Below are 19425 nucleotides of genomic sequence, written 5' to 3' on the forward strand. Positions count from 1 at the left end.
GTGTAATTGCCATAAAACTTATTTCATGATGAGGAAATGGAGACCTTTACATATGCAAGCGGATGATAAGTGGGGTGATGTTCATCAAGAGGTATTGCTGATAGGGTATAGAAAGGAGGTGTTACGAGTTGCACATGAGATACCAGTGGGAGGTCATTTGGGAGTAAGGAAGACTCGAGCTAAAATCCAAAAACATTTTTATTGGCCTGGACTACATACAGATGTAGTTAAATTTTATCGATCATGTAACACATTTCAAGTGATAGGGAAACCTCAAGCAGTGATAAAACCAGCGCCCTTAATACCCATTCCAGTATTTGAGGAACCTTTCACAAGGATCTTAATTGATTGCATAGGACCGCTTCCTAAAACGAAAAGTGCAAATTAATATCTTTTGACGAAAATGGATGTGTCTACGAGGTTTGCAGAGGCTATTCCAGTCCGTAATATTGAAAAAATACTCAAAAGATTGTGGAGGAGTTACTTAAAATCTTTTACTAGATATGGATACAATCGGATCATGGACTAAATTTAACCTCAAGGTTATTCAAAGAAGTGAAGGATAGCTCAGGAATCAAACAACTTAAATCAACTGCATACCATCCAGAATCGCAGGGAGCATTAGAAAGGTGGCACCAGACATTAAATAAAATGTTGAGGACTTATTGTCACGATTGTCTAGAGGATTGGGATAAAGGAATTCCATTTGTATTGTTTGCAATTAAGGATGCACCAAATGAGTCAATCAAATTCAGTCCTTCAGAACTAATTTCTGGTCATGAGATAAAAGGACCACTTAAATTGATTAAGGAAAAATTGGTGAGTGAGAAATCAGAACTTACATTATCACATGTCAAATTTTAGGGAACAATTAAATAGAGCAGGTGAATTGGCTGGACAGCATTTGAAAGTTGCACAAAATGTGATGAAATGAGTCGGGTCAAGAAATCCAAAGTTTGTAGTTTTGCCAGTGGAGATAAAGTTTTAGTATTGTTCTCAGTAGTAGGTGAACCTTTAAAAGCAAGGTTTTGTGGACCTTATCAGATTGAAAGGTAATTAAGTGAGGTGAATTATTTGGTAAAAACGCCAGATAGAAGGAAAACTCACCGAGTGTGTCATGTGAATATGCTTAAAAGATACTTTGAAAGGGAAGGAGAGCAAAAGGGGGAGGTTCTGATGAATCTAACTGAAAATGACAAACCAAATCCAGATGATTTTGAATTTGACATATTTTAAATGAAATTGGAAAACGACAATGTTCTGACAAATTGGGTTAAATTGTTGAGTTACCTTCCAGAGGAAAAACGGACTGACCTGAAAGAGTTATTGATATCTAATGGGGAAGTTTGTGGAGATAAGTTGGGAAGCACTAAAATGGCTATACTTTGATGCACGATCAATGACCACTAAAGCAATGTTGTAGTCCAACTGAAGGCTTTAATAAACTAGATGTTTCCCCGAGCAGGTCAGGTACAGAAAGGAAGCTGCTGCGGCTGCATGGGCTCTTATGCCCCACCTTGCAAGGCGGAGCTACCATCCAGTCTCAACCAATAGACAACATGCATTATCCACCAATGGTATTCCAGCATTCCACCAATAGAGCATAATACCTCTAACCAGACTACCACATTCACCCCCTGTCAAAAAAAGAGTCCGGCGGGTGTGGTGGCTTGAGATAACAACTTTGTAACATGGTAGGATGTATGGTTATGGAGGTACCGTAATACCTCCGTACAGTGTTTGTCTTATGATCGTAACTACTTACAAAATATTTTACAATTTTAAAATTAACTATATGCATGTTACAGTGAAGCAATCAGTCAATTGGGGGCCCTGGTTGTCCTCTGTGATCGTCGAAGCTTTGGTGGTGACGCCGGTGGAGTTTCGGGCGTCTGTGACTCCGGGAGCGTGGTTTTGGTCTCTGTGGCAGCTTCAACACCCCTAGATGGCGCTGCTGGGGAGGCTGATTAACCTGGGAAGGGAGCATCTGTGGAGTGCGTCGGTGGGCGGGGGGGCCCAGGCGTGGCCGGCAGAAGAACCGATCCTGCAGGGAAGGGAGCGGCTGTAAGGTGCACCGGTGGGATGGAGGGTGAGACTGGTGGCAAGGGTGTGCGCGGGGATCCGGCGGGCGCCTGGTCTCGTAGGTAGACCGTGTTTTGTCGGACGTCGGGGTACTCCACGTAGGCGTACTGGGGGTTAGCGTGGAGAAGATGGAGCCTCTTGACCAACGGGTCCGACTTGTGTGCCCGCACGTGTTTTCGGAGCAGGATGGGCCCGGGAGCTGCCAGCCAGGTCGAGAGCGAGGTGCCGGAGGAGGACTTCCTGGGGGAAACAAGGAGACATTCGTGAGGTGTTTGATTGGTCATGGTACAGAGAAGCGACCGGATGGAGTGGAGGGCATCCGGGAGGACTTCCTGCCAGCGGGAGACTGGGAGGTTTCTGGACCGTAGGGCCAGTAGGGCGGTCTTCCAGACCGTTCTGTTCTCCCTCTCTACCTGTCCGTTACCCTGGGGGTTGTAACTGGTTGTCCTGCTTGAGGCAATGCCCTTGCTGAGCAGGAATTGATGCAGTTCGTCGCTCATAAAGGAGGATCCCTTATCACTATTTATGTAAGTGGGGAACCCGAACAGTGTAAAGATGCTATGGAGGGCTTTGATGACGGTGGTTGTGGTCATGTCGGGGCAGGGGATGGCGAATGGGAATCGGGAGTACTCGTCTATCACGTTCAGGAAGTACGTGTTGCGGTCGGTGGAGGGGAGGGGACCTTTGAAGTCTATGCTGAGGTGTGCAAAGGGACGGGAAGCCTTTATCAGGTGCGCTTTCTCTGGTCGGTAGAAATGCGGCTTGCACTCCGCGCAGATTTGGCAATTCCTAGTGGCTGTCCTGACCTCCTCGATGGAGTAGGGCAGGTTGCGGATCTTAACAAAATGGAAGAAGCGAGTGACCCCCCGAGTGGCAGAGGTTCCTCGTGGAGGGCTCGGAGGCGGTCCACTTGTGCGTTGGCACATGCGCCGTGGGGCAGGGCATCAGGAGGCTCGTTTAGCTTCCCAGGACGATACAGGATCTCGTAGTTCTAGGTGGATAGTTCGATCCGCCACCGCAAGATCTTATCGTTTTTTATCTTGCCCCGCTGTGCATTATCGAACATGAAGGCGACCGACTGTTGGTCCGTGAGGAGAGTGAATCTCCTGCCGGCCAGGTAATGACTCCAATGTTGCACAGCTTCTTCTCTGGCCTGGGCCTCCTTCTCGACTGAGTGGCGGATTTCGGAAGCATGGAGGGTACGTGAAAAGGCCACGGGTCTACCCGCTTGGTTTAGGGTGGCCGCCAGAGCTACGTCAGACGCGTCGCTCTCGACCTGGCAGGGGAGGGACTCGTCGATGGCGTGCATCGTGGCCAATGCAATGTCTGCTTTGATGCGGCTGAAGGCCTGGCGGGCCTCTATCGACAGGGGAAAAACTGTGGATTGGATGAGAGGACGGGCCTTGTCCGTGTAGTTGGGGACCCACTGGGCCTTGGAGCAGTGAGGGAGGGGGAACTCCATAAAGGGGTGCATGTGTTCAGGGTCGGGGCCTATCACTCCATTTCGCACTACGTAGCCGAGGATGGCTAGACGGCCGGTGCTAAACACGCATTTGTCCTTGTTATATGTAAGGTTAAGGATCTTCGCGGTCTGGAGGAATTTTCGGAGGTTGGCGTGATATTTTCGAGATACGGGAATGTTGCCCGTAAACCGTATCGGTCAACCATTCGGTCCATCTCTCGCTGGAAGGCCGAGACCCCGTTTGTGACACTGAAGGGAACCCTTAAGAAGTGGTAGAGTCGTCCATCTGGCTCGAAGGCAGTATACTTGCGATCAGTCGCGCGGATGGGGAGCTGGTGGTAGGCGGACTTAAGATCCACCGTGGAGAAGACCTTGTATTGCGTGATCCTGTTGACCAGGTCGGATATGCGGGGGAAGAGGGTACGCGTCCAGCTGCGTAAACCTGTTGATGGTCTGACTGTAGTCGATGACCATCCTATGCTTCCCCCCGGTCTTTACCACCGCTACTTGAGCTCTCCAGGGACTGTTGCTAGCTTCAATGACCCCTTCCCTCAGTAGCCGTTGGACCTCTGACCTAATTATGATCCGGTCCTGGGCACTGTACCATCTGCTCCTGGTGGTGACAGGTTTGCAATCCGGGATGAGGTTCGCAAACAGGGAAGGCAGAACGACCTTGAAGGCAGCACGGTAGCATGGTGATTAGCATAAATGCTTCACAGCTCCAGGGTCCCAGGTTCGATTCCCGGCTGGGTCACTGTCTGTGTGGAGTCTGCACGTCCTCCCCGTGTGTGTGTGGGTTTCCTCCGGGTGCTCCGGTTTCCTCCCACAGTCCAAAGATGTGCGGGTTAGGTGGATTGGCCATGCTAAATTGCCCGTAGTGTCCTAAAAAGTAAGGTTAGGGGGGGGGGTTGTTGGGTTACGGGTATAGGGTGGATACGTGGGTTTGAGTAGGGTGATCATTGCTCGGCACAACATCGAGGGCCGAAGGGCCTGTTCTGTGCTGTACTGTTCTATGTTCTATGTCGCGAGGCTGCAGACAGTGAGAGGAGGTATAGGGCCGCCGAATTTGAAAGTTAGACTTTGGAGGTTGCACTGGAAGTCTAACCCTAGGAGTCTGGCCACGCAGAGGTGGGGAAGGACGTAGAGCCGGTAATTTTTGAACTCCCTTCCCTGGACCGTGAGGTTTGCTACACAGAACCCCTTTATCTCTACTGAGTGGGAACCGGAGGCCAGAGAGATGTTTTGATTAACGGGGTGGACGGGGGGAGAACAGGGCCTTACCGTGTTGGGGTGTATGAAGCTCTCTGTGCTCCCAGAGTCGATTAAACAAGACGTCTCGTGTCCGTTGACTAGCACCGTCGTTGTAGCAGTTGAGAGTGTTCGAGGCCGGGACAGGTCCAGGGTCACCAAGGTTAATCATGGCAGCAGCTGGGTATCCTCATCGGGCGGTGTGTGGTCACCTGTACTGAGGTCCTTGGAGTCCATCCAAGGCGGCACCCACTGTCCGCACATGGCTGAGGGTGTACAAAATAGCGGCGCCCATCCATCGCACGCGGCGTTAGCGGAACAAGATGGCGGTGCCCGGAGGCCACACGTGGCCCTAGAGGAGGAAGATGTCGGCGCTCGCTGGCCGCATGGGGCCCGTGGAGAGGGTTGTAGTGGCGATCCGCAATCGCTCCCGGAGACCGCAGTGACCGCCTGGGCCTGGCATACTGCCATGAAGTGGTCCTTTTTGCCACAGATGAACGGGCTGGGCAGCGCTGTCGGGGGTGTTTGGCCTACCTGCAAAAATAGCAGCGGGGCCCCCCAGGGTTGCCGGACCGTCTTGCAGCGCAAGCTCGTGGGGGAATGGGGGGAGCCTCGGAGTCTGCTGTAGAGGGATTCCACGCTCCCCGGGGGCTGCCGCATGGTCTGGGGCGTTGGCGCGGCAGTTTCGGGAGGCCACATCCAGGGAGCTGGAAAGGGCCCGTGCCTCCTTGTGACTTAGAGTTTCTTTCTCCAGTAAACGCTGGCGGATTTGAGAGGACAGCATACCCGCAATGAAATCATCCCGAATCAACAGTTCAGTGTGGTCGTTTGCTGAAACTTGCGGGCAGCTGCAGTTTCTCCCCAACACCAGGTAGAATTCATCCACGACCCACCAGGACTTTGTCGCCTCGTCGCCAGTAGACCTGATTTACAGGGCGAATGTAATGTCCTTTCAGCAATTCCATCGCGGTATCGAAGTCGACCGTGTCCTCGATGAGCGTGTAGACTTCTGGGTTCACCCTCGACTGCAGGATCTGCAGTTTCAGTTCCCTCATGGGTGTGTTTTCTACCGTTCCAAGGTAGTTGTTGAAACACGCCAGCCAGTGCTTGAAAGTTGCCGCCGAGTTTACTGCGTGGGGGCTGAGTGTCAGACACTCCGGCTTGATTCGGAGCTCCATTCTTTAAATCTAGCTTATTAAATTGATGCACAATCAATGACCACTAAAGCGAGCTTTTAGTCCAACTGAAGGCTTTAATAAGCTAGATGTTTCCCCCAGCAGCTCGGGTACAGAAAGGAAGCTGCTGGGGCTGCACGGGCTCTTATACCCCGCCTTGCAGGGTGGAGCTACCATCCAGTCTCGACCAATAGACAACATGCATTATCCACCAATGGTATTCCAGCATTACTAGGTACCGTAATACCTCTAACCAGACTACCACATACATGATGTAGATGTGGGAAATGCTGTTCCAAACAACGTCCATATAGACTTAACCCGTTAAAATTGGCACAGATTAACAAATAAATTGAGAGTGTGCTTAAAAATGGCATAATTAAAGTGGGTTGCAGCCAATGGAGCTCACCCATAGTGATGGTATCTAAACCAGACGGTACCCAACGATTGTGTGTGGATGAGTGAAAGATTAATGTAGTTACAAGAACGGACACTTATCCTATCCCACATTTGGAGGATTGCATTGAAAAAGTGGGACAATCAGCTTTTATTTCCAAACTGGGTTTACTTAAAGGTTACTAGTAGGTACCTTTATCCGAAAGGGCGAAGGAGATCTCAGCTTTTGTGACTCCAGATGGTATATACCAATTCAAAGTTATGCCATTTGGCATGAAAAAAGCCCCAGCCACATTTCAACGGTTAACTAACAAAGTTGTTTCAGGATAACCCAATTTGTGGTAAACAGTGATGAACTGGTAATTTTCAGCTAGACATGAAAAGAACATTTAAAACATCTGATGGAGTATTCAATTGACTTCAGGAGGCGGGTTTGGTGGTAAACCTAGCCAAAAGTGAATTTGGAAAAGCCCAAGTCACTTTCCTTGGCCATACAATCGGACGGGGTCGAATGGTCACACTGGATGTGAAAACAAAAGTTATTGAGGAGTTTCCAATACTCTAGACATGAAGGGAAATAATGCGATTTCTTGGAATGAGTGGATTTGATCGAACATTTGTGCCAAATTTGTTCCACTGATGGACCTGTTGAAGAAACGTCGAAAATTTCAGTGGACAGCGGAGTTTCAACAGGCATTTGACTGCCTGAAAGCTGTGATAACCAATACTCCTGTGTTGGAGAATTACAAGTGACTCTGTGATCAGATTGAACTAAAGTATATGACTTTAAACAGAAATGCCGAGGCATAGAGAAATGGATGTGTCATGTGAGAGTACCTTAAGAAATGTACCTTTAAGAAATGGGTATTATCAGTGATGTCAGCATGTGGGTGGAGCTGGGCTGTCTGTCAGCTTTTTACTTTTGTTTTTGAACAGGCTGCAGGGTGTGTTTTAGTTTCGCTTTCAGAGCTGGATAGCTGCAGTCACAGCCAGAAGGTGTATGAATCTCTCTGTAATTTAAAGACTGTAAATCGATCCTGGTGATTTAAAACTAATAACAATCGTGACTTTAACCTGATTTGCTTCTGGTAAAAGGTGTTTTAAAGCTTATGGATGTTAAAAGGAAAGCTTACAGGATTACTTAGTTTTGTATTCTTTGGGGGTTGTATTTGAATTAATGGTTGCTAAGATTTTCACTGTATGTTTTAAAAAGCTTAACTTGAGTTCATAGAATAAACATTATTTTGCTTTAAAAAAATACTTTTCCATTTCTTCTGTACCACACCAGTGGAGTGGGCCGTGTGCTCCCCATACCACAATCTATTAAAAGTTGTGGTTCAGGTGAACTCCACAATACACTTTAGGGTTCTCTAAACCCTGGCCCATAACAGATGGATCATGCAATGACCTTCTTGTTCAAATAGACTGTCAATCAAGAATGATTCCAGTTGGAGGAAGAACAAAAATGGGCTATGTTATTATTAAATGTTTGCATGTTTTGTTTCATTTAAAAAAATGTATATTCATTGTCCATATTTCTTAAGGAAAGTGGAAAGGTGAATAATGAAACCATCTTGAAGTTGATGGTTTATTTCTTTTTCTTGGGGGGAGGTGTGAGAGTACTTTTAAGAATGGGGTATTTATAAAAATATCTGCAGTGGATGTACCTTTAAGAAATGGGTGTTTATCAGTGATGTCAGAGTGTGGGTGGAGCTGGGCTGCCTGTCTGCTTTTACTTTCACTTTAGGCTGTTTGCTGCAGGGTGTGTTTAGTTTTGTTTTAGATTTAGAAAAGCTGCAGTCACAGGAAGATGTAAATGAATCTCTGCAAGCTTATAAATGTTCATGTGGTGATTTCAAAGTGGTAACTTCTCAGTAGTGAAGTTAAACCTTTCCTTAAAAAGGATTCCTGTTTTGTCTTATGGATGTTGCAAGGAAAGAGTAAGAGTTACTTGTAGATTACTGTATTCTTTGGGGGATTTATTGGCGTTGATAGTTGTTAAGATGTTTACTGTGGGTTTATAAAGTGTTAACTGGTTTCATAGATAAACATAGATAAACAGTGTTTTAATTTAAAAGTACTGTTAGATTTCTGTTGCATCACACCTGCAGAGTAGGACCGTGTGCTCCACATAACCCCCATCTATTCAAAGTTCTGGGTCAGGTGAACACCATGATACAGTTTGGGGCTCTCTAAACCCTGGCCCACAACAACTGTATTTTCCTGATCAACTGATCTATCAATGTTTCTTTTGTGATGAATGTCGGAATTGGTACATATATTGCTTATAAAAATCTGGGGCAGTAATGGTTAAACGTCTGGGCTATGATGTGTGTGTGACTGCTGCAGTAATTTTCTTTTTTTTAAACTCCTGGTTTTAAAGACAAGTGGACACTATTAATGCAGAAAGTGTAATTAAAGGATTGTAAAAGTAATATCATCATTCACCTGAGGGCAGAGATCGGTATTTAGCATTCAATTTTACAGTAAAAATCATTTAGAGTCAGGCCCATATAGTTAATTGTAACGCAATCTAACAATAATTCAAATGTTTATTTTAAATTAATTAATTAGTGCTTAAATGTCACCCAGCGAGGTGCAGTCTGTGAGATGTGGCAGATCTGTGACGCTGGAGCTGGGATTTCCTGCGCAGTGCGGGTGTGAGAGGAGGAGGGGATCGTCGCTTCCCGGTCCTCCGACCTATGAGGGGCTTGCAGCCGCGCCACGCAAAACGCCCAGCCTTCTCCAAATAAATGGTCGGAGAATTGCATGGTCCATGGCGCCGGCCGTGTGCGGACCTGACCTGCCAGGTAATTCTCCCTGGATACCCCCTCGCCAACGCCTACCAGTCCTCCCAGCCCTCACTGAAGCCCATCCCCCCCCCCCCCCCCCCCCCCCCCGGCCAGCAGCACAGCTCCCGCCTGATTGTGGCAGCTCTGGGCACAGACTGCAGCTGCCATGCCGGGTTCCCGCATGTCCCCCGTGCTGTCGTGAATCCGACCCATTGGGGGCGGAGCATCAGGGGAGGACTTTCAGGTGACATCCTAAGGCCGTCCCAATGGCATGTGGCGCGCGCTGCGAAGAAACCATTTCAGAGCGGGCGGAGCATGCGCAACATGCATAAAATAGGCGCCGCCCCCGATTTCATCGTAAATATGGATTCTCCACCTGATCGCCGATTCTGAAATCGCCATCGGGAAACGGAGAATCTCGCCCATAGTTTCCCAAACGGAGAATTCCGCTAATTGCGTTTAGACTTAATAAGTTGGACATCACCCAATTAGTAGGATAGAGATTATGTAGTTAATAGAAAGGGCCAGGGGTTAAAGCAGTCAGGTGGTGAGATTACAGTTAAAGAAATTGCTGTGAACAGGACAGGAATTTTTTGCCAAATGCTGGCAAGTTAAACAGTAGTTTGACACAGTCAAGAATTCACAGGCTGTTTCCTGAAGGGTCTCTCTCTCTCAAAGCAGTGTCTCCAAGACACCTCGATAGAGCAAGTATTCCTGTGTTTGCTAATAGTATTTGAAAGTATATATTGAGCTGGGATATTTGCTTCATTGGAGGTAACAAGAATAGCCGTTAGAAGTTAGCATTTCACTTTATTGTTAAGCATTAACAACTACTAATTGTAAGCTATTTCTTGTATGATGTTAACGTTAGTTTAATTTTGTATTAATAATAACGTTTGCTTTAATGTAGAATATCCCTATTTGTGTGTCGAGTCACTTCTGGTGTGAAGTAGTCTTGTCCCATGGTCTTAAAAATTAAATTAAATATTGGGGTTTCTGTCCGGCACCCTACCAAATGTTGGGGTCTGGTCTGGGGTTGGTAATACTTAGCAATTTCATCCTATCAGCTACACTGCTTTCTCTAATGCCTATATCTGCGTCCTCAGCAAATTTGGACATTGGTTTTCTATTCTGTTATAAAATAATAGAGAATAGCTGAGGTTTTGCGAGATCTCTGTTAATATTTCCTCTTTTGTTATTTCCCTTACCAATCAATGCTACTGGACTGACATCCAAACAAACTACATTTCATCACAATTATCCCACCAGGCTGCACTTGAAAACTTCTCAACTCCTTTAAGTTGAATCTCCTTCCCCTTCCAAAGATTTCTAACTCACTAAGGCCGTGGTGGCTTTAATATTTCTTTACATTTCTGATGACGTTGTTTTTCAACTTTTACATACCTTATAACGGCGAACAACCCTAATTATCCACTTGCAATCAGCATTGTTAGGATAAAGTCCTGGGAAATTTGGAGAGGTAAAACTTCCAATTCTGGTTGCGAGCATGTATGCACATACATCTGAAAAAAGAAAATTAAATGTGTTCATGACACCATTGGCTTGAACTTAAATCTGGTTAGGAAATTCGATACCTGGATAATTTCTAGGTCCCATTCCAGTTCTACATTTTCATTGAACCATGCCACATGTAGACATTGTAAGTGCTGGGTCTGAGGTTGACATTCTGAGCAAGTGCGAATGGAGCCGCATGTTTTTTTAAAAAAAATTCCAAATAAGGAGCATTTTAGCCTATCCCAAACATCATTGGGTTGTGGGAGTGAGACCCATGCAGACACGGGAAGAATGTGCAAACGCCACACGGACTATGACCCATGGCCGAAATCAAACCCGATGTCATAATATACACCAGTATTTCATGGTGCAGACACATACTGATGGACATACACTGGGACCAATCAACATGCACAAACACTGCCGCCAACCACCAGTTAGTACACACACACTATAAAGGCAGAGGACTCCACGGTTCCCGCTCATTCTGGATGCTGCCTCTCAGGAGAACAAGAGCTCATCAAGTTTAGCACAGACTCACACCACTTGCTGAGAGATTCAACTAGTTCAGACAGGCTTAGGTCTCTAGTTAAACTAGCATAGTTTAAACCCACAGTTCTCGTATGTCGATTACTTAATAGTTAGTTAATAAAATAGAATTGAACCTTCCTCAGTGTTGGTGGTATATGTTAACCTCGCAAGTCTACATTATCCAACACTTCATGGTACCAGGAGTTGAGGGATGTTAGTACTTCTGAGACCTACCTACCAGTGATCAGCCTTCCACCAGTCTCACGCCATCTTGCGGAATGGACACCGTTCGCCTGCCGCCGCCCCTCCGCATTGCCGGGAACCTGGGTTCCAATTGGAAGATTTTTAAACAGCGTTTCCAGCTGTACCTCGAGGCCATGGACCTGGAAGCTGCCTCGGACGCATGGAAGTTTGCTCTCTTCCTCTCCACAGCCGGGGACCATGCCCTCCAAATCTTCAACTCGCTCACCTTCGCTGATGGGGAGGATAAATCGAAGTTCAAAACAGTCCTCTTAGTCCGACAGCCACTGCGAGGTCGAGGTAAACGAGAGCTTCGAGCGATACGTGTTTCAACAGCGAATTCAGGGTAAGGACAAACCTTTCCAGTCCTTTATCACCCACCTCCATGTCCTTGCACAGTCCTGCACCTACGGGTCCACCTCTGACTCCATGATCCGTGACAGGATAGTTTTTGGTGTCCAATCTGAGCCCCTGCGCCAGCAGCTACTAAAAGTGAAGCAGCTCACCTTGTCCACGGCCATTGAGACCTGCATGCTCCATGAACACGCGTTCACGCGATACTCCCGCATCCAGGCCGCTGAAACGGCGCGGCAAGCTCCCAAAGAGGCAGAACGGGTCCAAATTATAAAATCTCTCCAGGGCCTGGGTCTGGACGATGGTGGACATTTCGCGCGCTTTTCGCTGACTCCCGCATGGTGATGTCGAGGACCGTTTTGCGCAGGCGCGCACCCCGCTGGATCACCCCGCGCATGCGCGGTGGCTCAACGAACATGCCGACGCAATGGCGTGCGGCAACTGTGGCTCCGCCCACTTAAAGCGGCAATGTCCTGCGAAGACCCGACGCTGCCTGCAGTGTAGCAAACTGGGCCACTATGCTGCTCTGTGAAGGTCCTCCCTGCCTGCTGCTTTCAGGAGATCTGCCCAGCCCCACAGAGATGTCAGGGCCATTCAGCCTGCTATCAACGAACCTGCTCCAGATCTCTCGTCCGGCTTTTCCAGCGATGACCTGCAGGCCCCATTCCAAGTTGGCATCATAACCATGAACAGGATGTCTCCTAAGTGCGGCACCAAACCTATCCACACTCACAGCATCTACCCGGATGATGAGTGGTGTGCCACCCTTACAGTCAACCGGTCCCCTGAGGTTCTGCCTGGACACTGGCGCCTCCGCCAATCTCATTGCGTCATCTGACCTTCGCAAACTCTGTGTCCAACCTGCCATTCGCGTGTCAACTGCTTAACTACAATGGGAATGCCATCACTGCCAGTGGATCCTGCCAACTCGAGGTGACACATGGTGCTCACACAGCTGTTCTCTCGTTTGAAATCGTTGCTGCCTCAAAAGCCTTCTTGCTTGGTGCGCAGGCATGCAAGCTGCTCCACTTAGTGCAGAGGGTTCACTCTCTCTCTCCCAGCGAGTTGTCTGCATCTTCTGACACAGACTTCAGGGCGCAACTCGACTCCATCATCCAGCAATACCACGACGTCTTCGAGGGCATGGGCACACTCCCGTATACATACAAGATTCTACTCAAGCCCAGCGCCACGCCTGTGGTACACGCACCTTGCAGAGTCCCAGCGCCCCTTAAGGACTGCCTCAAGCAACAGCTCCAGGACCTCCAGGACCTAGGGGTTATATCCAGAGTCACGGAACCGACCGACTGGGTAAACTCCATGGTCTGCGTTAAGAAACCGTCCGGCGAGCTAAGGATCTGCATAGATCCTAAAGATCTTAATCGGAACATCATGCGGGAGCACTACGCGATTCCGAAACGTGAGGAACTCATGTGCGAGATGGCCCACACCAAATTCTTCACAAAACTCAACGCCTCAAAGGGTTTCTGGCAAATCCCGCTGGATGAATCAAGCAGAAAGCTGTGTACATTCAACACACCCTTTGGCAGATACTGCTACAACCAAATGCCATTCGGCATCATCTCCGCGTCCGACGTTTTCCATCGAATAATGGAACAGATAATGGAGGGAATCAACGGCGTCCGGGTATATGTCGACGACATTATAATCTGGTCCACCACCCCGCAGGAACACATCAGCCGCCTCAAGCGCGTCTTCAAGCGCATTCACGAGCATGGCCTCCGCCTCAATAGGGCCAAATGCTCCTTCGGCCAGTCGGGCATTAAGTTCCTGGGTGATCACATCTCCCACTTGGGGTGCGTCCGGATGAGGACAAGATTGCAGCAATCACGTCCATGAAAATGACTGAGGACAAGAAAGCGGTCCTCCAGTTCCTGGGCATAGTGAATTTCCTTGGGAAGTTCATTCCGAATCTTGCCTCGCACACCACAGCCCTCAGGTTCGCAAAACTACGGACTTCCAGTGGCTCCCTGCCCACGTGCTCGAGTGGAGGGAACTGTAAGCCAAGCTTTCCACGGCCCCAGTGCTGGCCTTTTTTGACCTGACCAAAGTGACTAAAATCACTACTGGTGCCAGTCAGTCTGGGATTGGAGCCGTGCTCCTGCAACGAGATGAGGCCTCATCATGGGCCCCCGTTGCGTATGCGTCACGGGCAATGACCCCCATGGAACAGCGCTACGCGCAAATTGAGAAAGAGTGTCTCGGCCTTCTGACCGGTGTCGTGGAACTTCACCAGACATGTACTCTCTACTCGTAGGCAACTCCCTGGTGAGTCTGTAGAAGATTTCTGGTGTGCTTTAATTCCTCTGGTCAGAGACTGTGTCTGTCAGGCCGTCACGGCCATGGAACATTCGAACATCCTCATGCGGGACGCTTTCATTACGGGGATACGGTCAGACTTTTAGAAGGGGCAACACTCGAACTCGCAGAAACAAAAACTGCGCTATCGATGACGGTCGCCTCGCACAATCTTCAAGCCTATACCCCCAGCCCCGCGGCCCACCCCTCCTACTCATCGTGGACTCCACAATCGGCCGCCTCACAGGGGACCCCACTCAGCCAACCCTACGCCCATGCCACGCACCAGCCAGCCAACCCCTGGGGCCCCCGATGTTACTTTTGCGGGCAACAGAAACACCCATGCCAACGCTGCCTGGCCCTTTGCAAGGCCTGCGGCAAAAAGGGGCACTTTGCTGCGGTGTGCCAGGCCCGCGCAGTCGCCGCTATTGCCACGAACCCCCTCACGTACAGTGGGCACCGCCAAATCCCCCTCCTCGGACCACGCGCGGCCAATGGGCGCTGTCGTCTTCCCCTCCTCGGACCACTTGCGGCCAGTGGGCGCCGCCATCTTCCCCTCTTTGAACCACGTGCGGCCCATGGGCTCCGCCATCTTTATCAACCCACGACACGTGCGGCCCATGGGCGCCGCCATCTTGTGACCCCAAGATAATCAGGTGCCGCCATCTTGTCTCCCAATGGCGCATTGGTGCCACCATCGTTCCAGGACCCGTGCCCCCTGGCACCCCAACGTTCGGCACCAGGGACTACCAGCCGCGACTCGCCTTGGTCACGATTGACCTATCTCGTCCACAAAATCTACCGCCTCACCAAGCGTGAAGATTGATCTCCTGCCTGCTGGACTCCGGGATCACCGAAAGCTTCATCCATCCAGATACGGTAAGGCGCTACTCTCTCACGGTACACCCCGCCAATCAGAGAATCTCCCTGGCCTCCGGAACCCACTCCGCGGTGATCCAGGGGTACTGTATAGCTACGCTCATGGTCCAGGGCGTAGAATTCAGCGGCTTCCACCTCTACATCCTCCCCAACCTCTGCGCTGCCCTGCTACTCGGCCTGGACTTCCAGCGTAACCTCCAGAGCCTAACACTGAAATTTGGCGGGCCCCTACCACCCCTTACTGTGTGCAGCCTCGCGACCCTAAAGGTCGACACACCTTCCCTATTTGCAAACTTAACTCCAGATTGCAAACCCGTCGCCACCAGGAGCAGACGGTACAGCACCCAGGATAGGGCCTTCATCAGGTTCGAAGTCCAGCGACTGCTTCGGGAAGGCATTATCGAGGCCAGCAGCAGCCCCTGGAGAGCCCAAGTGGTAGTGGTGAAATCTGGGGAGAAACACAGGATGGTTGTGGACTACAGTCAGACCATCAATTGGTACACGCAGCGCTACGCGTACCCCCTCCCACGCATATCTGATATGGTCAATCAGATTGCACAGTGCCGGGTCTTCTCAACTGTGGACCTGAAATTCGCCTACCACCAGCTCCCCATCCGTGAGGCGGACCGCCCAGACACTGCCTTCGAGGCAGATGACGGCCTCTACCATTCTCTCAGCGTTCCCTTCGGCGTCACCAATGGGGTCTCGGTCTTCTAAAGGGAGATGGACCGAATGGTCGACCGGTACGGGTGTGGGCCACTTTTCCGTACCTAGATAATGTCACCATCTGCGGCCACGATCAGCAGGACCACGATGCCAATCTTGCCAAATTTCTCCACATCGCCTCCCTCCTCAACCTCACCCATAACAAGAAGTGGGTATTTACCACAAACCGCTTAGCCATCCTCGGCTATGTGGTCCAGAACGGAGTTCTGGGGCCCGATCCCGACCGCATATGCCCCTCTTGGAGCTCCCCCTTCCCCACTGCCCCAAGGCCCTCAAGCGCTGCCTGGGGTTCTTTTCTTGCTACGCCCAGTGGGTCCCACACTATGCGGACAAGGCCCGCCCACCCATCCAGTCCACCCTTTTTCTCCTGAAGGCCGAGTCTCAACAGGCCTTCAACCGTATTAGAGCCGACATCTCCAAGGCCGCGATGCATGCAATCGACGAGATGTTGCCCTTTCAAGTGGAGAGTAACGCATCAGACGTCGCTCCAGCCGACACGCTCAATCAGGCAGGTAGGCCCGTGGCATTCTTTTCCCGCACCCTTCATGCCTCCGAAATTTGGCACTTCTCCGTCGAAAAAGAGGCCCAGACCATCGTTGAAGCTGTGCGACATTGAAGGCATTACCTGGCCGGCAGGAGATTCACCCTCCTCACTGACCAACGGTCGGTAGCTTTTATGTTTAACACACAGATGGCAAGATTAAGAACAATACAATCTTGAGGAGGAGGATCGAGCTCTACACCGACAACAACAAGATTTTATATCGCCCCGGTAACCTCAACAAGCCCCCAGATGCACTATTGTGAGGTACATGTGCCAGCGCATAAGTAGACCGACTCCGGACCCTGCACGACAACCTTTGTCACCCGGGAGTCACACGATTGTACCACTTAATGAAAGCCCACAATCTGCCCTACTCCATCGAGGAAGTCAGAATAGTCACCAGGGACTGCCAGGTCTGTGCGGCGGGCAAACCGCACTTCTAGTAGCCGGACCGCACGTGCCTGCTGAAGGCCTCCCGTCCCTTTGAACGCCTCAGCGTGGACTTCAAAGGGCCCCTCCCATCCACCGACCGGAACATGTATTTCCTCAGTGTGGCCGATGAGTACTCCAGATTCCCCTTCGCCAGCCCATGCCCTGACATGACGTCTGCCACCCTCATCAAAGCCCTCAACACCATCTTCGCTCTGTTCGGCTTCCCCGCCTAAATACACAGTGACAGGGGATCCTCATTCATGAGCCATGAATTGGGTCAGTTCCTGCTCAGCAGGGGTATCGCCTCCAGCAAGACGACCAGCTATAACCCCCGGGGAAACGGGCAGGTGGAGAGGGAAAATGGGATGGTCTGGAGGGCCGTCCAGCTGGCCCTACGGTCCAGCTATCTCCCGGCCTCCCGCTGGCAGGAGGTCCTCCCCGATGCACTGCACTCCATTCGGTCGCTCCAAAGCACTGTGACTAACGACACATCCCAGGAACGTCTCTTTGCCTTCCCCAGGAAGTTCACATCCGGGGTGTCGCTCCCGACTTGGCTCGCAGCTCCAGGACCCATACTCCTCCATAAGCATGCATGACTCTAGAAGGCGGACCCGTTGGTGGAAAGGGTGCAGTTACTCCACGCTAACCCACACTATGCCTATGTAGCATACCCCGACGGCCGCCAGGATACTGTCTCCCTCAGGGACCTAGCACCAGCAGGTTCCACACACATATACCCCTCAGCCCGGCGCCACCCTCCCCTCCCCCGCGCACCCAGCAGCACCCCCCCTCAGGACCATCCATCCTTCCGCTGCCCACGGCCGAGGCTGAAGAGGATTTCGGCACGCTCCCGGAGTCACCGAGGATCAGACCACCACCGGAATCGCTGCCACCACTGCGTCGCTCCCAACGTTACAGCAAGGCCCTGGACCGGCTAAACTGCAAGTAGTTGGGGACTGTTAAGGCAGCTTGTACTGGACTTTAAAAAAAAATTTTTTTGCCTCTGTATACTAAACTTGTTCTGTACGTAGGTCTCCGTCACCTCCGCCGGACTCAATTTTAACAAGGGGTGAATGTGGTGATCACCACTGTTGTATATATTAGGAGGTGTGTGTCAAAACCCTGTACTACAGGTACGGGGGTAGTCCCTGCCTGCTGGCTCCGCCCAGTAGGCGGAATATAAATATGTGTGCTCCCCATACAGCAGACATTTCGCCAGCTGCTGTAGGAGACCACACATCTTGGTGTAATAAAGCCTCAGTTGTATTCAACTCTCGTCTTTGTGCAATTGATCGTGCATCAATGATCCCTGATTGTTGGTGGGTGAGTGATGGGACTGTGGTTAAATGAGCAGTGTGAGATTTGGTGATGCAGTGGTCAGGAAACACCTTTTTATTATGATCCCGGACCAGACCCCAGCAGCTTCTAGGATATCAGACAGAAACCCCAATATTTTAGTTAATTTGTAAGATACTTCGCTCCAGGAGTGATTCCATGAACGAACAGAGATATCTGTTTCTGAGACTAAATGTAGCTGTAGCTGTACAAAACCTTGGTCAGGCCACATTTGGAGTACTGTGTGCAGTTCTGGTCACCTCATTTTAGGAAGGATGTGGAAGCTTTGGAAAAGGTGCAAAGGAGATTTACCAGGATGTTACCTGAAATGGAGAGTAGGTCTTACGAGGAAAGATTGAGGGTGCTAGGCCTTTTCTCATTAGAACGGAGAACGATGAGGGGCGACTTGACAGAGGTTTATAAGATGATCAGAGGAATAGATAGAGTAGACAGTCAGAGACTTTTTCCCCGGGTGGAACACACCATTACAAGGGGACATAAATTTAAGATAAATGGTGGAAGATATAGGGGGGATGTCAGAGGTAGGTTCTTTACCCAGAGAGTAGTGGGGGCATGGAATGCACTGCCTGTGGAAGTAGTTGAGTCGGAAACGGTAGGGACCTTCACGCGGCTATTGGATAGGTACATGGATTAGGGTAGAATAATGGAGTGTAGGTTAATTTGTTCTTAAGGGCAGCACGGTAGCATTGTGGATAGCACAATTGCTTCACAGCTCCAGGGTCCCAAGTTCGATTTCGACTTGGGTCACTGTCTGTGTGGAGTCTGCACATCCTCCCCGTGTATGCGTGGGTTTCCTCCGGGTGCTCCGGTTTCCTCCCACAGTCCAAAGAAGTGCAGGTTGGGTGGATTGGCCATGATAAATTGCCCATAGTGTCCAAAATTCTATGATTAACCTAGGATAAAAGTTCGGCACAACATCGTGGGCTGAAGGGCCTGTTCTGTGCTGTATTTCTCTCTCTCTGCTGTCCTCTTCACAGATAAATTTTTAAATCCCTGTTTTGAGAGAAACTGCTCTTGTTCACAGACAGATCAAAACTCACTGTTTTTACAGCAGGTGCTGGTCTGTCCACATCCCAATCTAAAACTGAATTTCAAAACTGAAAACTCAATCCGTGACTGCTTCAGTCCCGGGCTCCTTCCACTAAGTACATCATCTTACTAAGCTAAACACAATGGGCTGGATTCGGCGAGGTGGCATTCGTGTACTTTCACAACAGCAGAACTGGCGCTGAACCTGGACCAATTCAGCAACTGTGGTGGGGCTAGCACCAATTGATTCCAATGAAAAATGGTGTGGGATTCGCCGGGTCCATGATTGACACGAGGGAGGCTGACAAGCTGCAGCCGCAAATACACGTTACAATCCACACACAC

At 49.9% G+C, this 19425-nt stretch overlaps 1 protein-coding gene across 1 annotated transcript in view; it reads right to left on the reverse strand.

Annotated features, from left to right (window-relative positions):
* The window catches only part of LOC119970934 (astacin-like metalloendopeptidase), a 151451-nt gene that overhangs the window by 54764 nt on the left and 77262 nt on the right, over positions 1-19425 (reverse strand). The window contains exon 7 of the mRNA XM_038806044.1: positions 10560-10678. Coding sequence (XP_038661972.1) covers positions 10560-10678 — 119 coding nt within the window. The remainder of the gene's footprint in view (positions 1-10559; positions 10679-19425) is intronic.

This window comes from Scyliorhinus canicula, chromosome 9, assembly GCF_902713615.1.
Source record: "Scyliorhinus canicula chromosome 9, sScyCan1.1, whole genome shotgun sequence".
Classification (NCBI taxonomy): Eukaryota; Metazoa; Chordata; class Chondrichthyes; order Carcharhiniformes; family Scyliorhinidae; genus Scyliorhinus; species Scyliorhinus canicula.